General features: G+C 41.8%; 4 protein-coding genes across 7 annotated transcripts; 1 reads left to right on the top strand and 3 right to left on the bottom strand.

The window, feature by feature from the left end:
* Positions 1-997: 997 nt before the first annotated feature.
* On the top strand, positions 998-7,311 carry LOC139623887 (phytanoyl-CoA hydroxylase-interacting protein). Its single transcript, XM_071482502.1, has 5 exons — positions 998-1,187; positions 3,562-3,738; positions 5,407-5,581; positions 5,795-5,912; positions 6,008-7,311. Exons 2-5 carry the CDS (start codon positions 3,562-3,564, stop codon positions 6,552-6,554), a joined length of 1,017 nt encoding a protein of 338 aa, XP_071338603.1. The 5' UTR covers positions 998-1,187; the 3' UTR covers positions 6,555-7,311.
* Positions 7,312-7,696: 385 nt separating this feature from the next.
* On the bottom strand, positions 7,697-9,220 carry ppp1r3c2b (protein phosphatase 1 regulatory subunit 3C2, duplicate b). Of its 3 annotated transcripts, none has more exons than XM_071482504.1 (3): positions 9,156-9,215; positions 8,966-9,033; positions 7,697-8,723 (listed from the first exon to the last, which is right to left on the bottom strand). In XM_071482504.1, the coding sequence occupies exons 2-3, from the start codon at positions 8,983-8,985 to the stop codon at positions 7,877-7,879; spliced, it is 867 nt and encodes a 288-aa protein (XP_071338605.1). In that variant the 5' UTR covers positions 8,986-9,033; positions 9,156-9,215; the 3' UTR covers positions 7,697-7,876. The 3 variants fall into 3 exon arrangements, with proteins under 3 accessions (XP_071338605.1, XP_071338606.1, XP_071338604.1); XM_071482505.1 differs by having other exon boundaries at positions 9,168-9,186; XM_071482503.1 differs by having other exon boundaries at positions 8,966-9,220.
* An 827-nt stretch (positions 9,221-10,047) lies between these two features.
* Positions 10,048-14,182, bottom strand: gins4 (GINS complex subunit 4 (Sld5 homolog)). The gene is made up of 8 exons (XM_071482506.1): positions 13,908-14,182; positions 13,710-13,796; positions 12,448-12,561; positions 12,257-12,354; positions 12,071-12,159; positions 11,812-11,902; positions 11,555-11,659; positions 10,048-11,219 (listed from the first exon to the last, which is right to left on the bottom strand). The coding sequence occupies exons 1-7, from the start codon at positions 14,004-14,006 to the stop codon at positions 11,563-11,565; spliced, it is 675 nt and encodes a 224-aa protein (XP_071338607.1). The 5' UTR covers positions 14,007-14,182; the 3' UTR covers positions 10,048-11,219; positions 11,555-11,562.
* Positions 14,183-15,452: 1,270 nt separating this feature from the next.
* arid5a (AT-rich interactive domain 5A) lies at positions 15,453-22,473 on the bottom strand. 2 transcript variants are annotated; one of them, XM_071482494.1, is made up of 7 exons: positions 22,301-22,470; positions 20,971-21,041; positions 18,594-18,762; positions 18,430-18,482; positions 17,517-17,614; positions 17,273-17,432; positions 15,453-17,163 (listed from the first exon to the last, which is right to left on the bottom strand). In XM_071482494.1, the coding sequence occupies exons 1-7, from the start codon at positions 22,419-22,421 to the stop codon at positions 15,898-15,900; spliced, it is 1,938 nt and encodes a 645-aa protein (XP_071338595.1). In that variant the 5' UTR covers positions 22,422-22,470; the 3' UTR covers positions 15,453-15,897. The 2 variants fall into 2 exon arrangements, with proteins under 2 accessions (XP_071338595.1, XP_071338596.1); XM_071482495.1 differs by lacking the exons at positions 18,430-18,482; positions 18,594-18,762 and having other exon boundaries at positions 15,759-17,163; positions 22,301-22,473.
* Between the last annotated feature and the right edge of the window lie 523 nt (positions 22,474-22,996).

Raw genomic sequence — 22,996 nt, 5'->3', positions numbered from 1 at the left:
CCCACCACTGGGACTGAGAGGGTTATTTGGACAGAGGCAAACTGTCATGGCATGACTAATGATGGATGATTGCAGTTTAATTACACTCTGAGGGTATCATTTATCTGTGGCTGGCTGGAAATAAATGAAGCTTTTCAATACCGCACACAGTCTGTGGAATTATGGCAATATATCCTTGTCATTTTTAGAAATATAAATATTATTTATTTGTCAAAGGACTGTACTCTCACAGTTTATCCCTTTGTTAGTTGTCTTTATTCTAAGGCCATGCCCATTGTTTTGGCAGCAGATTATGGCCACTAATCTGGGAAGGGTCTCTTTTAATCTTTACTGAAATCCTAAATGAAGATATCCCCTGAGGTTGAACCAGTATGAAAACATCACTCTGAAAATTAATGCCTGTGAAAATCTGCTTACTCTGTACTTACATAGAGGCATCCCTGGCCTCCGTATGGGCTGGGGGGAGATGCCCTGTGGAGTTAGTCCATATGGCATAACAGTTGGCACATGTATATTTTTTGAGGTCTTGATGGTGCTCTATGTAATTTACTGGGACATCACTTAAAGCGTAATCTCTTTTGAATACTCAGAAGCAAGTGGAGTGTGTACAAAATGGTTCATTTGTTTTCCTCACGACCCCGGTGTCCATACTGTCTCTATATCTGAGGGGTGACATTTATGCAAGCAGCTAAGTGCTCAGTCTATATCAGAGTGTGTGTGGATTTTGGGCCTTGGGGCAGATTTACTGGCGAGTGATGTGATGTGTAAGACTGGCTGCAAAAGCACGATGCTGAGGAGGTTGACTCAGTGTTTCACCATGGTCACACTCCAGTTTTCTTCTTTCAGGTTTTAATTCATCCTGTGTGGCTGCATAGGAGTCAAGTACACATCACACTGAGCCCAGAGCAAAAATTAGATGGGGGGGGGGGGGGGGGGGTGACACAGAGAGTGAGAGAGAAACAGAGGGTGAGCTGGAGAAAGAGAGAGAGAGAGAGAGAGAGAGAGTGTGTGAGAGAGAGAGAGAGAGATAAAGGAGGCTGTGTGTTTGTTTCACCTCCTAATCAGTTTTCCTGTGGGATCTATCATCGACTGCAGCAGAGGAGGCAAGTGGAAAAGCGGAAAAAGAGGATAGTACAATCCAGCCCGGCTATTATCTTCTCCCACCTCAAATTTTCACCCTCATACAAGTAAGGAATTCATTTCAATCAGTCTGCTTTTTGATGCTTTAAACACTCAGAAAATACATCCATTGTAATGCACTCTGAAGTTGTGGATCATTTTATGCTGTGATGGGGTGTTTCATTTGTCTATTTCTCAAGTAATATTACAGATAAAGTCAGATGAACGCAGTAGTTGGGATGTTAGTGCTAATGTGCTTTGGGTTTTTTTTTTGCATGTTATTCTGATGATGTACACATGCACGTGTGATGACATTCATTGTGTCCCACCAACGCTGCTTCACATGGGACTGTGAAGATCTTTCATGCAGCACCACTGACTGGGTTCAGATTTGCTGCTTGTTTTCTTAAATGTTAATGCTTGATTTAACTGTGCGAGGGGGTGCAAACTGTATTAGTCACACAATATCTCTTTGTAGCAGCTTGTTTTCTGAACATCACACAATATTTCTGACCCTTTCATAGCATGTGATGGCCATTTCACCGCCTTTAGTTTGAAAAATATGCTGAGAAAATTGTGCCTTTTCTTCCTCCCTCGTGCAGCTGTCTAAATGTGTTTTAAAGTATTCACCCTGCGAGGAAAAAAAAAAACTGACTTTAAATCAGAGAGTTGCTTTCTGTGCCCTGCTCCATATGCATGAATGCAGCAGCTTCTTTCATGATGCTGCCTCACAGAGATAACATCTCCTCGTGTGTTATGTATTTCAGCCAGTGAAAGATTCTAACAGTGCTAACAGCCTGACGTACACAATTCTTAATAAATTATGTCTTATGATGTGAGTCCTTGTCATAATCATGAGTTAGACCCAGTAACCTTATTTGGAGTAAATGTCTATCAAAGCTAGTATTGTAGCAGAGATAATTGGCTCACATTTCTTTGTACAGACGGATTTATACATTTGGACAATGGGATTGTGTGAATGGTATGGAAACCTGCGTTTGAACTGTGTTCACATGTATTCGATCCAAAAGTGGAACACACACACACAGAGATGGGGCTTTGATGAGTTGCCCTGTGAGAATCTCCTCTTGCCCCAGTTTCTACCTCTGAAAAGACATCATGGTAAGAAAGGAGAACAGCAGCTGGAAAACCGACGCGTGGAAACACACGTGCGTGATGCAACAGCTCTTTCCCCTGGCCCCCGTGTGAACGAGCTACCGCACAAATTTCACAGTTCACAGGCTTTAATGAGCTGCTGCAGCCTGTCCATCACAGGCTGACTGGAGAGCACCTTTGCAGACCCAGCAGTCAGACAATGACACTACACTGGGCATCTGTAGGATCGCACAAAATGAGCATTTTAAGACTGTTTGTATGAAATTGCTAGAGGGTTGTTTTAGGCACATCTGTGATTTAGCATATGTTCAGTGTGAGAGTGATTTCAATAAGCAAAACATGCAATGTGCTGCTTTGGTGTTGAGATGCTGGGACGCAAAGGAATTAAAGGTGAAAATGCTTTAGATCAGTAAGCAGCACTGGAAGAGTTAACTGCATTAACAAACTCAAGACTGATGAGTAAGACAAGCACGCCGTGGAGGAACGGATGTGCACTGAGTCTCAGGGCGAAAGGAGGTGACTGTATGACCACATGCTGCAGAGACTTACCATCAGTTCAGGAAAGTGGAGGTGACAGCTAATCAAAGACAAACACAGGCTGACCAACAGATTGCCCCCAGGCTGGCACTTTAGGCTATGTGCAGCAGTCTGGATCGACTCGCTGATGGGCAACTAAGGAAATATGATCATACATCACCTGCTACAGATACCTACTTAGACCTCCTCTATTTCAGCCCAGACAATATAAAAGCTGTGTGAAGATTTCCCTCGAGCAAGGAGTTCACTTGCTCAGCTGTTTTGAAAAAGTACAAACTTCAGGGAGGAGGCAGGAGTGTTTCAAAAGTTACCTTTAGTTTAAATTGTTGGTGATGGGTGCAGCGGTGTTTTTGTTTGTGACCCCCTTCCTTGAGAATTGCAGGAGAAGACTGAGGGAGGCTGCGGACGTGTCGTTGCTGGGAGACTGTTGTAGGTGGATTATGAAATGCATGGGGATAACAGAGGCCACTCACTCTGCTGGGAGCGTATCGAGTTGTGTAATGATGGGAAATGTCAGTTAAGGGCAAGAAAAGGGGGGAGGAGGAGAGAAAAGAGCAGGACAGTGAATAAAAAGCCTGGACATTGATCTCTAAATGAAAGGTTAATTTGATTTTGTGAGGTGTTTTCAGTGGTGATCTTTCACAACTGCCGTACAGTGTCCACTCTGTAGCTCTCAGTAATACAATTTAATCTCTCTTACCAGATGTTTCCATTCTCCACCACTGGTATTACAGCCCCAGATTACACTCTAGTCTAACTATCCTCTCTAATCTCTCGTGTTAATTGCAGATGACAGAAATGGACGCCCCTCTCTCCACCCCATGCAATATCCAGATTTGTGAGGTGACCTGCGACTCGTTCCGCATCATGTGGGATATGACCCCCGAGGACACTGCCAGAGCCACACACTTCTTCATTGACCTGAGCCGCAAAGAGAGCAGGGACCCCAACCGCTTTAAACACAGGGTCTGACCACTGGAAACTGCTGCACAACCTCACATCATGCACCTTCCCCTGCCTGATCCCTGAATGCAATCAGCTCCCTGCTGGGTTGTCTTTCCCCATGTTCCAGATTCACACCAATCAATTTTTGCTGCTGAAAAATTTGCCTCTCACTATGTGACTGAAGAAGTGCACCGTGTACTGTATTCCCCTCTTAAAACAATAGAGGACAGCTTAAATGAGACAGGAAAACATGCATTTCTGGTTGGGTTAACAGATGGGGCTAACTGCCTTATAGAAAGCAGCGGTTGCGCCCTTTCAGTCACTTCCAATACAGGCGAAACCGAAAATGAGTGCAGTCAACAGCTTCAGGCCAGTGACTCACTTGCACATTGTTTCTTCATAAAGTGGACAAAAGCTGACAAATTCAGCCTCAGCACAGAACTGGTTTCATGTATGCACATCACTAAAGTCACAAATTGAGCGAGGTCTAGGCAACACAGGTATAAGGTGGAAAAGAGACAATCTGAAATGATTTTTTCTTCTTTTTTTCACCCTTAAATAAATGTATGTCTCCGGAGCTATTAATCTCAAACAGTGAGAGGAGAAGTTTTGCCCTGAATACTTTCCATCTGCGGTACCTGGATCTCCAGATGAACTGGACCTCTAACATGTATATCATATATTTTCAAGTACCTTACAGATGTTTACCTATTTTTAGCCTTTGCTAGCGGCATCCATGCAAACTAAAATATCTCAACAACTATTGGGTGGATTGCCATGAAATTTCATATACACATTCACTGTCCCCAGTGGATGAACTGTATGTCTTTGGTGATCCTCTGACGTTTCCTCTAGCCACTGTGAAGTTCCCAATTTTAGCTTTAGTGAAATGGTTTGTATTATTGGTTATGTATATTATTGGACACTGACAATCATGTTTCCCTCAGGATGAATTAATCACTGGTTATCCTCTGATTTGTCATCTTGTACCATTATCAGTACATTATCAGGTCATTATCCCATTATCAGGTCAATGTCAACACACTAAACTAAGGTGCACAGAACGTGGTAAACATTATACCAACATCAGCATGTAAGCGTTTTCATTGTTAGCATGCTGACATCAGCCTTTATCTCAAAGCACCGCTGTACCTAAGTATCCTTCTGCCTCATGGAGCCGCTAACATGGCTATACGCTAAATTTAGCTCCAGTTGTTGAAGTCTCACATTTGATCTTCGTTCAGCTCAGATGCAAACTACTGTCTGTAATTATGGGCTATTATTACAGATGGCATTCAACTGCTGAAAAGGTGCTTTTGTGAAGCCAAGGCAGGGGTAGGACTGAGTGAGCTGCTCCTGAATGGAGGATATGTTCTCTCCCTCTCTGATACCCAAAGTGGCACAAACAAACTTGCATCAGAGATGTTACCATGGATATATGGGCCTCTGAGCCCATAGTAATTAGCTGTGCTTCTCAGAGGCCTTGGCCAAAACAAAGCCGCTGATTTGATTAGATGTATCCTAGTTACAGCAGCTTGGGCTTGAAGTGGAATATCATGCTAATACGGCAAAGTTTATGGAGGGAAATGGTTGACTTCACAATTGCATTTACATTTGCTTTGAAATGTAAATTAAAACGCACAGCAGCCCGTTAAAGCCTTGCATCCTCTTTCCTGCTTTGTCCTCCAGGATGTGCCAACCAAGCTGGTGGCCAAGGCTGTGCCTCTCCCCATGGCAGTGAGGGGACACTGGTTCCTCAGCCCGCGTACAGAGTACTGTGTTGCTGTTCAAACTGCTGTCCGACAGCCCGATGGTGACTACCTGGTGTCAGAGTGGAGCCAGGTGGTGGAGTTCTGCACTGGAGGTAAGACATGCCATGTGTGACAGCTAAAGTAACACTGATATGACATATGCAGTGGAATATGAGAGCTTTAACCGAAGCAATACAAGGTAAGGACAAAGAAGTGCAGTGCACAGAAATGGCAGTATAACAATCCTGTCTCAATACTGCATAGTCATTAGCATTTGAAAGCAGTGCAGACTTGAAATGATTATACAGTTCCTAACAACTTCGCAGACTATGCCATGGAGCACCTACAGCAGCTTCTTGACAAGGCCAAAGGCTCCGCAGGGAGGCTGCTGAAATTCTCTGTGTTTTATCGCAACCAGCACCCAGAATACTTCGACTATGTCAGGTCAGTGCTGCATTCTTGTCTCTTCATTGTATACTTTAAACCATGCCTTTAGCAAGTAAATGTAATACACTTTTCCTCTGCATGTCTTGGATTAGGAAGGAATGTGGAGGATTGATGCGTCCAGCCCTAAAAGACAGCAGTGGGAGTCACGGTTCTCCTATAAACGGCAAACTGAACGGAGTCTTCTTCAGCTGCAACACAGAGTTTGATACAGGCCTCCCCACCAAAGACTCCCCGTACGGGCCCTTGCGTTTCCAGATCCCAGCTGGACACCTCCTGAACCCCAACATCTGCCTGTATTTTGCAGACTTCTACTGTATGTACACAGCCTACCACTATGTGGTGCTGGTGCTGGCCCCCGTTGGCTCAGAGGGAGACACCTTCTGTCGCACCCGCCTCCCTATGCTGGACTTGGCCTCCAACCCCTTCCTCACATACACTGCCCCCCAGAGGCCGGGGGAAGAGCCTCTGTACTGCCATGCCAGTGACGTCATTCTTGAGGTGCTTTTTACAGAGCCGGTTCCTTTGGATCAGGGCAGTGTGGATCTGATCAGTGGGCACCACCAGCTCATGAGTCTGACCACAGCCAACGCCAAGAAAGACCCAAGCTGCAAAGTGTGCAACATTAGTGTTGGACGCTGAGGGAGATGCTGGTGTGAGACAGACCTGGGACTGTGTGAGCCTACAATGCTGAAAGATGAAGTTTTGCACAAGACAAAACAGTAGAGTTCATCATGTGTAGGTCAGAACACAGTGGAGACAGCCCACCTCTGTGTGCATGCTGTTTCCCCTCTTCCCTCCTGCCTGGACTAGAATAGCGAGTATAAGACTTTTACAATGTGCATCACAGAACTCTGTCACGATCACAGCTGGCAATACAGCAAACACCCATCCATAACTGCTGAACCAAACATAACAAACATAATACGCTTTAAACAGGAGGAGTTCATTTGTGCTCCTTATTTGGTGAGAGTCATTTGTGCTCTTGATTTCTTTTTTTTCTTATGCTGGTCTACTAGTTTGACGTGAATTATTTTAAAGGAATTTGTGTTTGTTACAACCTGGACGTGCAGATGCTAGAATCATGCCCCTTTTATAAGTCAGTGGTTTTAAACAATACAGAGGTCATAACATATTATTTGCTATTTCTGCTTCTTGTGATGCTCTCACTATGACGTCACTGCCAGATGTGACTTTTAAAAAAACACATTAATGCTACACTGCAGCTTTAACTTTAGCTTTAGGCGTCCCTGGCAAGTACACTGATCCTTCCTGAAAAGCTAATTGTAGAGTTATAATTAGGGCATTTACTGTAATTATTAATTAATTAATGACACACAGTGTCTAAATGTTGCACAACAGACTTTTACTGTAAAAAAAAAAAAAAAAAAAAAAAAAAGGTGCAATGTGATAGTGAAAGGAGGACTATTGAGAGTGTTAGGGTTTTGAATACTGGAGGAAGGTAATGGGGAAGATGGTATCAAAGTTCCCTGCAACCAGTCTCTGACGGCAAGCCTGGGCTCTCGAAACAGGGCTGAGCTAAGAATAGCTTCACTCCTGCTTCTGTTTGCCCCTCACCAGTAATCTCTGACCTATATGGGAATCCCACAAATGCCCAAAGTGAAAGGGATCCCCTCCCTGGTGCACAACAGTAACACACAGGTTGATTAGTGGCCAACATGTAGAACATAATGAGAGAGTGTGGACTTGAAAAACAAGGTCACCCATTTGATGTCGACTGTAAAAGAAAACTGTAACGGAAAATTGAATGCAACAAGAGTGGCCTGTTTTACAGTTTTTTTTTATAGAAAGCAGTTACTGAAATGTCTAAACATTTATGAAAACACAAGTACCAATTCAGAGTGAAAATAATGCACATGTAATAAAAAATATCCACCTCATCTTTACCCAGGACTAATGTACTATGTCTGACAAAATCAGGGATCCTTTCTAGGTTGAGTATATCACGCCCTTTCGCTTAGATTCTTCCCGCAACAGAGATGTGAGCTCACACACACAGCAATGCTGTAATTCTGTCCGTTGTTATTGTCCCAGAACGGTTCGCTCTGCCCTCCCGGTAAATAACTCAAACAGAATTCAATCTTCCTTTTGGCATCTAGCACTTTAGGAATGGCAATGTCAAACTCAAAGATGTCTGTCTGTGGTCCTCCGAAGCGTTTCTGCAGGTACGTACAGGGCACATCTTTGCAGCTCTGCCATGAGTCAAAGGTGATGCGCACACGCACATCCTTCTGGAAACTGATGTTCCTGACTCGGACAGTTCCTTGGAGGGCCTGCTCTGTAACACTGCAGTTCTCCAGGATAACCATGCTCTCTGCCAGCTTGGCACGGAAGGCCTGGAAATCTGCAGAGGGCTGCGAGAAGCCCAGTTTGAGCCGTGTTCCTGGGCAGCAGGTGCTGACGGTGTAGCTGTAGCCGTCCTCCGTCATGCTTCCCAAACCCTGCAGCGATGGCAGCAGGTCGAGGTCAGCCTGCTCCTCTTCATCAGAAAACTCTCTCACAGCTGTTAGAGACAATCCTCTTGAGTCAGCGAAAACCACACGTCTGTTCTTGACTGGGATCAAAACCTCATCATCCAGGTCATCCAAGAAACTCCAAGATAGTTGACTCAAGATGTCAGAGGGCAGCTGATCTGTAACCTGAGGACGGATGCAAGGGCGCTGGGGTTTCAAGATGGGAACCCAAACGTGAGGACACAGTTGTTTACGTTGGTTCAAGCACAGCCTGACAGCAAGCTCCACGAGTCCAGCTGAGTGGGCCATTGACCCAAGGCCAACCACTGGCACGGCACTTGCAAGAGATAAAACAGTGATTTCAATAAATATCGGGGATGAAACTTCTGTAACTGTGCTGTTATTGGCTTGTGAGATGCATCACTGAGGTGACAAGAGAAGTGTGATATACAGTACGTGGAATGTGATATAATCAAAATAGTTATAATTCACCCTCACTTTCTTGAAAATGATTGAAGAAGCGATGCAGGATAATACTGCCCACAGCAGCAGAATCACCACTCACTTCTAAGTGCTTACCTTGTATTAGAGATCTCCATGCTGGTAGTCTGCTGCTGAGCGTCGGGAATATTAACCTCAGTGTTTGGCTGGAGGAAGTAGAAGAAGAAGAAAAAAAAAACTGAATACCAGTAATACAACAGCATTTCAATAAAGTTTGCAAAATCACTGTCATCATACATTGAAAGTCTCAAATATTTTAAAATCTTACTTTCAAACCCACATGAGCAGCACGTTTCAGTCTCAGTCGCCCCTTTGGCCACAGGAGAATCTGGACCGGTGTCCTATTTATACTACTTCAGTTTAGTTGTCATGTTGTCTACTCCACCCTCATCACTGTCCTGACCAATCAGCTGAATATTGTGTTTTTGTGTCCTGCTGTTGTTTTAGATCTGCATCTAACAAGGATTTTAGATAATGTACAGCAACAGTGATCATTTTTTATTTCTGTGCTTTGTGTGTAGCCTTATTCAGAATTTGACTGTCAGGACAGGAACTCGTTGTCACACCAGTCTGTTTTAGCTGTAAAGATTTATGTGAAGTTATGTCTTTGTATTGTGACCTCGGATGTGTCGTCTCAGTGCTGACATGGCGATAAAAGTATACACAAGTCTACTATATGTAGATGCAGTGCTGCCCTTCATTGTGGAAACTATTCCAGTCATCCTGGTCTCTATTCTCAGACCTGTCAATGGACATAGATCCTGCTGAGGCCTGGGCCTGGATCCAGGTCAACTGCTGGCTGGCTGGTGTCTTGAAAGGATCACTGTCCCAAAGTCCGTCAGCATGTGTGACGCTGAGGGTGGGCCAGATTACAAACGACTCTCAGCATGCCAGTCATCTAACCGGGGATGCTATTCAAGAGTCAAGCCTAGTACGTGTATACATATTGAGTTACATTAAACACGTCACCCACATTTAAGGATATGTATTTGGACGCCAAACTAAAGGGCATTTAAATGCCTTCAATCATAATTGGCATGAAAGTGGTCATACTGGTCAAGATTTGACTTTCTGCCATTGCATAATGAGAAGCCATCAAGAAAGCTCATAGAGGTTGAATCATGAAGTTGGGTGCTGTGATTAATAAATAAACTGAAAAATAGTTTTTTAAATTTTTTTTATTACACATTTGTAACCATTTTCAAGGTCTACAGGAAACCTATTTTCATTTACCAACATTTTAATATGAATAGCATTCATAAACTTGAAATACTTTTTCCTAATTTCCTAACAAGGTGTTGTAGGATTTGATATTAGCTAGATCAGCAATGCAGTTCAAGAAGACGCCCGTCTGTTGACATGTTGTTCAGTTCTGCAAAGCCGGATTTCCCTCAGTCCCTTATTGGCTTCAATTACCGGACAATTTTGTGTGAGGGCAAACAATGAGCTCGGCTTTCTCCCTCTGAAACGCTTACATAACAACACTATTACAACAATTATGTCTCAGAGAAGACAATGTTCCATACATCCTTTTAGGCAGAAACTAAAAAATACACAAATTTAAAGAAACTTCAAAGTTGTGAAGCAGAGAAATGTTGATAAGCATATAAAATCGGACTTGGTAGTCAAGGTGAAAAGTGCACAGATGCTCTCGGAACATTGACAGGATTTCTATCATTTATTATGACAGTTATTCATATTAATTTGAGTGTGAATTTCACCAGAAGGAACAGCTTTCTTTCAAATATACACACAAATTAACATCAGCATCTTGTGATGCTAAGCATTGTGATGCCAAGTGAAATGATGAAATTTCACCTCCAGGTCATATGATGCATCCTGTTATTGAGCAGCAGAGAAAAAACCCTGTAATGCAAGTCATCTGGATATAGTAACAGAGGGAGTGGTGAATTGGCAGACAGACTCTTAAGAGTCTTTACCAGTCTCACAAAGCCAAACACACTGGAATACATTATAACCAAACTTATGTTGTGACATGGTTTTAAAAAATAAAAAAAGGTCCAGAAATACCACCACAGCACTGCAAAAGCTGGTTTGGTAAATATGGTTCATTCACAGCCTTCACTTCTCATTAGTGGTGACCTTATATTTGGTATTAATGTTACATTTCTTGAAGCCATGTTACCACAAATGTCTCTATGTTTGCATCCACCATTTAGTCCTGAATCCTGACAACAGTGACAAAGAAGGAAACGTTTCCTGTTGTAGTCTCTGCAGGTGAAACTGCTCATTCCTTATTCCTACTAGGTAATGAAAATGAGCCAATGCTCATTTTATGATCTCCTGGAGCCATCCACACAAACACACAGCCCTGTAACATAAAAAAAAATCACCATGTGTTAGCTGTATTTAATTGTAAACTGTAGTTCAGTGAGATGACACAGATGTCCAACGTATTGTAAACATATTGTGATTATTAAAAGAGGTACTCTTCTTTCATAATCTGTTGCCAAGAGACAATGAACAGTGCAAAAAAAAAAAAAAAAAAAAAAAAAAAGTGAGACCTAAAAATACATCCAGATGTCACTGCAAGGCTGTTGCTTATGTAAGATCTGCAGAAATGAATTAGCAGATGCCTGTACAAGAGGGCATGAGGGCAGTATTGAGTTAATGAGAGAGATGACAGTCGACCTCATTGTTACTTACCTCTACATTCAAATTAACTGCACAGCTCCACTTGAAACAAATGGTGCTATAGTTCGATACCGCATGAGGTGCTGAGAGCCTTCTTCAAGATCCACAACATACTCTCTGACAGAAGAGACGCAGTAGAGATAATATCAGTTGTTTTAGTATCTATGCAGGAATAAAATAGCAGTACTGAATATGAAAAGGTAACACTGCCACCTACTGGGTTTTAAAAACTGTGACAACATATCAAGTGACGTTGATGAATTAAGTACCTCTGATCATCTGTTTCGGGCTCGACCAAGATGTTTTCCTGTCTCTCTTTCACCCGCAGAAACACAAAGGAGTCCAAACAGGGCTCAGGCACTGGGATTACATTAGAATACACTGGATTTAGCGCCACGGTCAGTGAAAATGTCAGAGCAAATGCCACCATCTGCCAGCGCATGGCAATAGCAGTATTTCGGGTACAGGTCATCTAAGACCAAACACATAGAAAGAGAGCATGTGAGGTAACCGTCGAGGAGACATTACCTGCTTTGAGCATATCCACTGTCTGTAGGTTGGGGGGCATGCGCTTCAGTGCTACAGCTTTCAGGTAGGTTTCTGTGTTAGCAAAGTACCTGTATGCCAGACAAAGATGTTTTTTTTTTTAATTTAATGTGACAAAAACTGCAGTAGTTTAAACAAACAGCTCTTATCTTATTCAACCACACTCACTCTTTGGCGAAGGCAAACTCCTCGGGTGAGAGCAGAGAGGGATCTCCCTCGGCTCGAGACTTTTCTCTCTCCAGGACGTGTGGGAAAAACTTTTCAATCTAGACATGGAACAAAAATTCGGCAATTTTGTCAACAAGAACTAAGGAAGATGAGAGCTTTATTTTACATGTTGTACCGTTGACCCGACTGACCTTCTGCAGACGAGAGCGCAGGTAGCTACTCAGAACAAAGCGGATCCTGTCTATTTCCATGCGATGGATGCTGGCTTTTGCATCCCCTTTCTTCACCCGCTGCAAGTTGGCTTCCTGTTGGTGTTAAGGTCAACAACACTGTGAGAAACGTCTTTAATTCAGTGCATAGATTAACCTCTCTCTCCACAGCTGGATCTGGTAATGGGATTTCAACAGCGGTAATGTAATCTCAGTCACATTGATACACAACAGATTCAAACATTTGTTTGTTACTCAGTAACAGAAATATTCCTATACAGATTTTATCTTGTGTGTGTGTGTATATATATATATATATATATATATATATATAGAGAGAGAGAGAGAGAGAGAGAGAGAGAGAGTATATTAATTAATCTATACATATAATTTCATTGATTAATCATTTAGGCTGCTAAAAATGTCTGGACATATGTAAAGCAAGCAGGTGTCACGATAATGTGGTGTTTTTTGTTTTTTCTTAAATTAATGTCTCAAGTATATATTTCATGATAGAATGGTTTGCCCAGCAATACACTGGACGAGTGCTGAAAAAAAGCAATTCAAGTAATTTATCAAGCAAAAAAAGTCAAACATTTGCTTGTTCCAGCTTCTCAAACAAGAGGACATGTTGCCATTTTCTGTTCCACCCTATTCACTATTTTCCATATCTATGGACAAAATAATTGACAATTTCACAGTGGTGGAGTCTAACCAAGTAAATTTCCTCCAGGGCTGTACCTAAGCAAAATTTTTAAGTACATTATTTGATTCATTCAATTTCATTCCACTTGCTACTGCCACTCTTCTACATTTATGAGGGAAATATTGCAGTTTACAGAATATAAAATCCTTCACATCAGCTAAACCTCAGTCAGTTGCCACAGTAAAATGCTTGGTACATGAACGCATCATAATCTATCTAACATTTGTTTAACAGTACAGCACTCAAGAGCTATTTTTCTGCATTGAAAACTTTTGCTTTTGTTGTGCAAGTACATTCTCCTATTAATATGCATGTTTGTATACTTGAGTAAGGTTTCACTGGAGGACTTTTACTTTAACAGCATTTTACAGTGTGGTATTTCCACTTTTATTGGACTACAATCCAGTTTGATCAGTCATGACTATAATCGCAGCCCTGCACCATCCTGCATCTGCTGTTTTGTTACATTTAGGAGTTTAGGCAGAACCACGGGTGTTTCTGAACGCACAGAGCAGAAGGTATTCCTCATTCAACTCACCATGTGAGTCAGCTGCTCCATCACACACTCCACCACCTCCGATCTGCTCTCCAGCAGCTCCGGGGAGAACTTCTCGTTCAGCCAAGCCTGCGACGTGCAGAGGGAAACACAACCGTGAACGGACGAGCTAATGAGACTGTAGGAGGTCTGACTCTCTACGTGTGGCAAAATGTAATCGTTTAGTTAAGACCAGCTCACTTCTTCCAGTTTAGCGATCAGCTCGGCCGGAGTCATAACATCCTCCTGACTGTCATCTTGGTTGGCGTCGCTGCCGTCGTCAAACAAACCGTCCGACATAGTTTTTCCACCACGAAGTAAAAAGACAAAGCACCGGAGCTTAACAGAAACAAACCCTGTACATGTACTTGTCAACTAAAGTTTAAAGCGACTGAAACTTAATAAGCTACAACATTTTACGAAAGAGACAGCTACCATGCAGCGTGTGTTTACTGTAGTCCTTGTTTATTGGCGCCACTGAAACCGTGTTATCGCGAGATTTGAAGCGTTGTTTGTGTTCCCTGCGCGCAGCCTCCAAGGCGAGCTTCCTCACACGCTGCAGGAGGTTTCTATTATGAGAATATTACATCCACAGCACAACCACTGACCGGGCTATACAAATATATGATGTGTAGGGTCTAGAGTCTGTATCACGGCTGGTTTAATCTTTTTTCTTGTGGGAGGTGAGCTGTTGGGATTCCTGAGTCTAAATTAAGGGATAACATTTTGTGTGCTCAGAGTGTAACCACCATATGTTAGGATTTGTGAAACTACTACTTCTACTTTGCAATAAGTAGAGTGTGTGCACTGAATGAAAAAGTGCTATTGAAATATGATTAAAAATGCATATATTATTAATAAGTTACAACTCCTGGTTGCAGGCACTGAATGCTTAGAAGTATATATATAAGTATATATATATATATATATATATATATATACATATATATATATATATATATGTATATATATATCTGTAGTCAAAACATGGAAGCCTGGTTCCCACAGAGAGCATGTCTACCCTGCATTGTTATGTCTGCTCTCTCTTACGCAGTTGTGTGTTTATATCAGCTCCTGTGAATTCAACAGAAATGTCAACATCTGCTTTGCTTGTTCCAGCTGGTTCAGACCACACAGTGGCTTTCAGCAGAATCTAATTTGTCACATTTTCTCTTCTTTGTTCAGTGCTCTTGCCACATATTTGTTTTTCACCAGTAATGATCTTGCATCCGTTGTGGCATTGCCACCTTGCTGCAGTGATGTTCGGTATTGCATATCAGTTCTCACAGCAGCTTCCTCTGGGCTTATCTGTGCTACATCAGACCTGCACAGTTGTAGCCACAGCTTGGAGAGCTGCAGTCACTTTGCAAGGCAGATCAACAGACACTAATAACACAGCTTGCTCTCATACCAGTCATCCCTATCATATTGCTATCATATTGCTTTTCAAAAATGCCTTTTCACTGATGACCTACTCATATACTCACATGGGAATCAGTCTGTCGCTGGTGGAATAAACATATGAAACTGCTGAAATAATCCTGATGACGTCACTCACTCACAGATCGTTTGACAAATTAAATTCAACTGGTAAATGAATTTGAAAAAATGGTGGAGAAACTGATTAAAAAAACAATAAGCAATTGAATAGAATCTTATGGTGAAATATTTCATGATATTTTTTTACAGTGCGGAGAAATCAGCAATATTTCTATGCTCAAGAACAAAGAACCAAAAGTTTTAATATTTTAGTTTATTTTAGTTTTTTATTCATTTACTTACTTTCTGTTTAAATACATTTCAATGACGATGAGATCTGTATGTAACATTTAAAAAATGTTTAACACTGATATAAGGCAGATACAGTATTATTGTGTTCAACAAACTTTACAATACAGTACAATGATGAACAGTACAGAATGTTCTTAGCTTTCAAAAACAAAGTATTGAGATTGTGCAAGTGAGGAAGAATGTGGAAGAACTGTGATTTAGCCAAAATCTATCTTATATCTATCTTTAACTTAACCAGAAGTGCTTAAGCAATCTATTGTGAATTTGTCATAAAAATAAAATATAAAATTACACCGAGCAATACAAAAGTTGGCCAACAAACCCAATGGGTGTCTTCCACAGTGCAAAAAGGAACAGTGATTATTTTAAAAAGTCTGAAGTACAAAAAAAAAAAAAAAAATCACAGCTTGTGAGGATAGATGGGATTCATGGCAGGTAGGGTATATCCAGTTTGGGGATTCAACAGAGGAATGGAGTAGGGATATGGGTAAACAGCAGGCCCAATGAGAGCAGAGTGAGCTGGACCCACTGGTATATGACGGTACATTAGCTGGGATTGAGGTAGTCTCATTCTGTTGGGGGGAAACATATTGTATAATGGAGGCTGGTGCCGAGAGTCTCTCCCTGATTTGTCGTAGCTTGATAGGATGCACGACACTGGCAGCTGGGCGGTGGAATGGGACAGGCTCTGCTGAGTGTGAGGAACTTTTTGTAGCATTGTCCTGGATTTCTCCCTCTTCTCTGACTGATAAAGCCACGGTGTCATGTTGTTCAGCTTCTTTGCACCAGTCAGAGGGTCATCCTGGTGCGGCAACCTGTTAGGGTGGATTTTAAAATTTGGCCGAATAGGAGCGGGCCGCAGAAGCTGCACAGGTTTTGGAATAACTTTGGTGAAACTAGAGGTAGATGTTGGAGCACAGTCAGACTTCTCAGTGAAAGAGGGGGATGGGTGGAAAGCATGGGTGAAGTATTTGACACTCCCTTTGTGGAATGGCTTCCAGGGGGAGTCTTTAAATTGGCTATTTATTAAGTCAGCGGTCAGTGATTGGGAGCTGACGTGAGAAATGTCTTTATTCGGTCGTGCAAGGTCTTTGGATATCTGTGTACAGCTCACAGACTTGTTGTCCTCTCTGCAGTTGGATGTATTTTTAACAGAGCTAGAACAGTTTTGGCTCAGTTCTGAGCTCGATGCAGGTTTGTCTTCATTCCCTGCTGGACTGTCCTCTGATGAAACAGAGAGAGGGGAAGGGCTGCGTGAAGAGGAGGAGGATAAAGGGCGTGGAGAACCATCAGAGGAGTTGCAGTTCTGGCTGGAAGAAGCCCGGGCTGGAGACTGGGAGCAGCAGATGACGGAGGGCCTTTCTTTATCTTCACTCTGTGGACTCGCGGGCAAGTTAAGGCTGGCTTGAGCCATTCGCTTTTTTTTCTCCAGGGGAGAGATGACCTCTCCAGCAGCAGATGCTGGGGTGGTGAGGCACTGAGTAGTCCAAGGGCTGGATGTGGGGACCGGGAGAAGGTATAGAGAAGGACAAAGATCAGTGGGGGCTCTGTTTGGCTGAGAGCTGTCTGGATGGTGTCTGTCAGAGGTGACAGCCCAGAGAGCGGAGTGAGGATGCATCACTGCTTCACTTTGGCAGGCGGCCTCTGGACTCCTCTGGGTGAGTATCTATGAAATAATACAGGAGGTATTTTAGAAAAACACCTTATGTACTAATAGTGGATCAGACATGTTTCTCTTTTTGTAGACTTTTCATCAGAGATACACTATACATTACCTCAGAATCCATCTCTCTATCCGACTGACTCCTTTTCCTCTTTATCTCAGTCTTGCTGACCTTGCCATCCAAGTTTCTCTTATATGGCTTCCGTGGCTTGCTCGGTGGCAGAGGCTTGTCTTCCTCTCCTTTTATGTGTCTTTCAAAGGGCAGCACAAGTCTAAAGAAATACATTTTTATGATTATGAATCATCTGATATGCTGATTGAATCGAGACGTTAGTGGGAAACAGAATCATCCTTACCTCTCATAGTGTCTGCGGGTGCAAGTAGCAGCGCTGGTGCTGCCTGGACTTCCTCCCAGCTCATCATACACTTTTTTCCAAAGACGCTGTGCCGTCACCTGTTGGTTAACGCAGTGGAAAACAACGCACAGTTAGAAGAGTCCAAGTCCATAATGGCTACAATTATTTTTTTTTAATGTGTGTGCGAGAGGAAAGTGACAGGTTTTAGGTAGAATCAAAGGCTTGTCACAATGATGCATAAAACAGAAAGGCTCTTCCCCAAGTGCTTAGGGCCCAAAGGCCACCAGAGGCGCACAGCATGAAGAAAAAATGATTTTGTTCTTGTGCTGAAATTGTGCTGAATAGACAGTGTTTGAAGTCTTACCAGGTTCACTTGTTACTACACTTCTTCATGTTTTTATTTGAATGTATTTAGTTGTGTTGCAAAGTTAACTTGGTTCTATGGACTGTGGCCCTTTGGTTCCAAATTGCATCAAGTGCTTGGGCCAAACTGGGCCTGCTTTCAGGTCTGTTTTTAAGGAGGGCCAGTAGCAGGTTACCCTTTAAATGCCATGTCTGGTAGTTTTCAGTACTGAAAGAACACTTTCATTTTTAAATATAAACATGTGTGGGCGTCTCAAATTGTTGTGTTTACACCCAGGGACACGGTGGTGGAAGAGGTGAGGGTCAACTCTGCTTCAGTACTATTTCAATATGAGTGGCACTCTCAAGCAGCACCTGTCCCAGTGTGTTATCATCAAAGACAACACTGTATCTGTGGTCATGCATTGAGAGCTCAGAGGCATAAATGTTCTCCAGTGTGGTAAAAACCACCACGTAGCAGCACCTGACCTATCACTCGTTTTCCACTGAGAAACCAGAACACGATGCAAAAGGACTGTGAACAATAGTCAAATTAAGAACTTGCACTTACTAAATCATAGCCCCCACGTTTCTCAACAGCTTTGTAGATCTTCCAAAGATTAACTGAGGGTGGAAAAAAACACACACACGAGGACCTAATTATTCTGATTCTAATTTCATGTGAATAATGCGCTCATTCAACAGCGAGCGCAGCACTGATGAAGGTAAACTCACTCTGCTTGAAGCCCAGATGTGGGATCCTTTCTATGGGTGAACCTTTGTCCTTCATGAAAGAGTGCAGACTCGATACAAAGGCCTTCTCCTCCATCTGCACTAGACTGGGCCTCACCTCTTCCTCACATTCATTCGTGGAGTCGTGAATCTCAATAACAGGGGGAGAAGCCTGCAGCAGAGACAGGGAACGAACGTGCGTAAGCGTGCGTTTCAAAGTCAAGCAGCTTCTGTAAATGTGACATGGTCCACTGCACTGCTAATGGAAACTGTGTTTTACAGTTGAAGGTATAATCATAGATGGGAAAATGATGCACACAGTCATCTCGTGGGACACAAATGCTGAAATGAAACATCAAAATCAGAGTAGGGTTTTACCGCTACTTTCAATAGATAACCGCTATACATCCTGTCTGGAGAGATAGCAGCAGACTTGTGGGGTTTTTGGTCTAGAGTTGTCAGTCACCTGTTTCACAAATGTCTCTTAGAAAAACAAACATAAGCCATAAGAAATGATTAATGCATAAAGTGTTATAAACAATATAGATCAGTGGTGGCAGGTGAGAAGGGAAAAAAAACTGCTTTGTAATATCTAAAAAATATGCAGTTTGCTGTATTTCTGCAGAACTTGTGTCAGTAACGCTGAAGGACAGAACAAAATAGGCTACCACGAAATTAGGATGTATCAAGTGTTAAAACCAAGACTACCCAGAACTCCAGTGTAAGAAATTGACAATGTCACTATTTGTGGTTTGCAAGAAAGGAGAAATGAAACACTGAAGGCATGCAGAATTAAAATCATCAGTTAGAAAGATTTCAATAAGAGAAGTGTAAAACTACCAAAACACAAGAAGAGAAACTGTTGATGAAGGCGACACCGTTTCTGTATTTTAACCCTGATAATATTCTGAGTTTTATTTTGAGATCTGTTCTTTTAAGACCTTAAACACAAGCAGAAAACTTAACCATATTGGGTTTTTTTTTTTTTATGTCGTGTTGAATAAAGAGGCATAAGTTGTCAGTTTTTCACAGCAACAATATTCAAGGTGAAATCTCACTTTGCCTCTGCGTCAATCAGTTTTGATAGATTTGCTGTCAAAACAGAGACCGCGATGGAGAGTGTCAATATTTTACTTTGAATCACCAGCTGTAGAAGCTGCTGCTTTATTTCAGTGGCAGTCATTGTACAACAAAACAGCTCAAGGTGGTTTCATATTGAATCAAGTTCCTCTATGCGGTTCCTGGTTCCGAGAAGTAGGCCTCTAGAGTGAGTAATAGTGAAGGTGCAGGCCTCTAACCAAGATAGCCCCGACTGAGTCACAGTTCAGCGGCTCCACACTGCTGTTCCCAGCCAGCAGCCGACACCTCTGACTTTCCACTGTTATTGTGTCTCAGCCGGGAGAACAGCTCGATGAGGCAGATATTTTTGTTTGTATTGTTTGCAAGAGGAGATGTGTGAAAATGTTATTTCCCGAACCTCGCTTGAATTTCCTGTATCTCCAGGAGAAGCAGCTGCTCGATAAATGTGCAAAACTGCATCCAAAGTGATGTGAGGGGGAGATCTATGCTGAAATTGCAAAATTTGAATTGGGATGTTGCATAGAAATTCACCGGTATTCACAAAGTGTTTATCGCCCTTCAGTCACTGATTCACGTTGATGTGATTCACAAAACTTTCAGGTTTATGCATCAATGGTTGCCTACAGGAAACGTCGCCACTCACAGCCACATACTGAAGTATACTTACTGCAGATCTCACTCTACACCAGACAATGAATATCATTGTGAAACATTCAGTTGATTTCCACTAGGTGAAATTTTTTTTTTTTTTTGGAAAACTGTGTGGGTGCTGTTGATGTCAATGTGTTGATATGTGACTCTCACAATGATTGTCAGTGGCGTGCTGGATTGATGCTATCGGCATGTCAGGAGTCACCACAGAAACCACCAGGCTTTCAAATAACATCAGTCTTGGAAATTTGATGAGCTAATTTGTGTTTCTCATATTGTACCTCTCATTTCAGTTACCAGAATAGTGGCTGTGAGGACCTTCCTGCAGTTTCAGTGTGCAGTGAAATATTGTGGCGTGCATGCATTTCGTAGCTCTGCCAGAATACAAAGCAGAATCACTTATTCCTTGTTACTCATTTCACAATCCACCATCAAGATGAAACGACTGTACACACACAATCAGCACTTCAGAAAAAAAAAAGTTCGCCACTATCTCAAATTCACTAAAAAAGGGAAATGAAAACACAACCTATAACTCATTCTGAGTAGTCATGTCTGTAGTCACTGATTAACTGTAACTGATGGAAATTGCCCAGCTCGCTACCAGAAGGCCAACTGACATTTCATCAGCAGTGACTGACGTTAGTACCTGGTTCATCGTCCCCTTCTCTGCATCACTGGCTGCTGTTTGTTGTGACGTCTCACTCTGGTCCTCTTGAGCTTCAAACACACACATTACAGGAACAAGACATTTACCACTAAACTCCAAAGAAGTCCTCTTAAGTTGAATTTGAATTCAGAGAACCGCAGTGAAGACACTAAGCACTTCTTCATTTCCAGACACATTAGGTGTAGCAATGCACAGTCTAAACGGATTAAAACACGTCTCTCATGAAAGGTAAAAAGTAAAGTCAACTGATGATGTCTTAGTTTACATAACTGGTGGATGATCAGATGATCCGTCAGCAGAAAAAATAGAAATCTGTAGAACATATTGTTAACTGAGTCTGATATAAAACCACAAGTTGCAAAACCACTTCCTGCTCATGAACATAACCGCTTGTATGCTGCACTGTATGATATTGTAACACATCAACTACAGTATTTAAAAAACGGTGTGTATAATATTACTATGAGTAGTGTAATAGAATATACTGAGAACTACTGTCGATCTTATTTGTCTTAAAGCTTTTGAGCTTATTTTTTTTAATTGTTTTTTGTTTTTAGGTGGTTTGTGGTGTGTGTGTGTGTGTATGTGCATGTGTGTTGGGTGGGGGATAATAAAACATATAAAACTGATAAACCATGGCAATGAAACACAAGTCTGAGAATGATGAAATACCATTCTTCACAAACTGTCAGCCCGCTGCCTCGTAGCCCCTCCACCCACAGTGATATCACTTGTGTGCAAAACCAATATGCTTCTCTTTTGAGATCACCTATTTCCTGTGCTGTGGCTTGAACCTTTAATTCTGCTTTCAGTAGCCTCTAACTTCTCCATTTCATGTGCTGAAGAAATAGTTCTTGATATATTGTTTCGAACATCAACTGTTACTTTATAAGGGTGTTTTACTGTGTGGATCAAAGTTTGCATTTGCAGCAGTGTTTTAACCAGATGTTTATCTCAGTCATAGTATTGTGAGAGACGAATCTGGGCTCTTGTTAAAGATCAATAAGGTGAAGGTTTATAGTGCATTCTTGAGGCATTATGGCGCTCGAAATCGAAATACTCTGTTCCTTTCACAAATTAATGAATTAATGACATGTACACTCATTTACTTTTCAGAAGCAGACAGTTGTTCAAAGTCATTTGAAGTGTTTATATTTATCTAAACTATATGTAACAATGAATCGAGACGTTAGTTGGAAACTAACTATGTATAACTAAAGCTATACCGTATTTAATCTGTTGTACTAAGCACATAAAACGGTTTATATGAACAGTATCTGACTTCATTAAAGACAAAAATAATTCTCACCCATTTCCAGAAGTTGTCTTCTAGTCTCCGGCTTGACTGTGTTTTGTGACATTAACTCATGCGGCACCCTCTTCAACTCCACACCTCGAAATAGGAAGGTGTCTCCACAGGGCAGTTTCATTGGTTGACTGATGGCACCGCAGCAAATGAGTCTGGGACTCAAGTTTTTTTTTTTTTTTTTTTTTTTTTCTCACTTGAGTCTCAGAATGTCTGTTCTCTCTGTTTCATCTCTTGGCTTTCACACAAAAAAAAAACAACAGCTGTATTTAAATTTTTGAGCATGGATCAAACTCTGTCCCCAGTTTTAACAGAATATGAATCTGATACAGAGAACTGTGTTGTGTAATATTTTATTTCTGAGGAGAAGTCCTATGTTCACAGTATTATCAGCAACACACACAACTTTATGTCATTACTATTTTTGTAAGTGTTATTTTTTGTAGATAAGAAGCACATTCAACAGATGACTAATAGGAATTAATTTCTTCCATACAGTTTCCATGTTATAATAAACTCATTCAGTTCATGTGTGTGGTATAAAGAGATAAAATACATGAAGATAACTGAAGAAAAGAAGAGACAACAATAGAAAAATAACAATATTCATTAACAAAATAAAAGCCTCAACTTCAAGTATACTATGCATATATTGCTGTTTGTGTGTTGTTGAGCCTGGTCACCCGCAGTGTACAGACT

Source organism: Trachinotus anak, unplaced genomic scaffold (genome assembly GCF_046630095.1).
Source record: "Trachinotus anak isolate AG129_WGS33_773 ecotype Australia unplaced genomic scaffold, CSIRO_AGI_Tana_v1 ptg000008l, whole genome shotgun sequence".
In the NCBI taxonomy this organism is placed as follows: Eukaryota; Metazoa; Chordata; class Actinopteri; order Carangiformes; family Carangidae; genus Trachinotus; species Trachinotus anak.
Note: the sequence above shows the minus strand (reverse complement) of the source record. Positions and strands in the feature narration are given on the sequence as shown.

What these genes read in the sequence shown, in the direction of transcription:
- LOC139623887 (XM_071482502.1), top strand. Translation starts at nt 3,562, where the DNA reads ATGACAGAAATGGACGCCCCTCTCTCCACCCCATGCAATATCCAGATT. An exon ending in GGTGGAGTTCTGCACTGGAG is followed by an intron (nt 5,582 to 5,794) that starts GTAAGACATGCC and finishes ACAACTTCGCAG; the next exon opens with ACTATGCCATGGAGCACCTA. An exon ending in GAATACTTCGACTATGTCAG is followed by an intron (nt 5,913 to 6,007) that starts GTCAGTGCTGCA and finishes GTCTTGGATTAG; the next exon opens with GAAGGAATGTGGAGGATTGA.
- ppp1r3c2b (XM_071482503.1), bottom strand. Translation starts at nt 9,126, where the DNA reads ATGTATGATGACAGTGATTTTGCAAACTTTATTGAAATGCTGTTGTAT. An exon ending in ATGGAGATCTCTAATACAAG is followed by an intron (nt 8,724 to 8,965) that starts GTAAGCACTTAG and finishes ATCTCTTGCAAG; the next exon opens with TGCCGTGCCAGTGGTTGGCC.
- gins4 (XM_071482506.1), bottom strand. Translation starts at nt 14,006, where the DNA reads ATGTCGGACGGTTTGTTTGACGACGGCAGCGACGCCAACCAAGATGAC. An exon ending in TGATCGCTAAACTGGAAGAA is followed by an intron (nt 13,797 to 13,907) that starts GTGAGCTGGTCT and finishes TGCACGTCGCAG; the next exon opens with GCTTGGCTGAACGAGAAGTT. An exon ending in GAGTTTGCCTTCGCCAAAGA is followed by an intron (nt 12,160 to 12,256) that starts GTGAGTGTGGTT and finishes TCTGGCATACAG; the next exon opens with GTACTTTGCTAACACAGAAA.
- arid5a (XM_071482494.1), bottom strand. Translation starts at nt 22,421, where the DNA reads ATGAAACTGCCCTGTGGAGACACCTTCCTATTTCGAGGTGTGGAGTTG. An exon ending in ACCCGCAGACACTATGAGAG is followed by an intron (nt 17,433 to 17,516) that starts GTAAGGATGATT and finishes GTATTTCTTTAG; the next exon opens with ACTTGTGCTGCCCTTTGAAA. An exon ending in ATAGAGAGATGGATTCTGAG is followed by an intron (nt 17,164 to 17,272) that starts GTAATGTATAGT and finishes ATTATTTCATAG; the next exon opens with ATACTCACCCAGAGGAGTCC.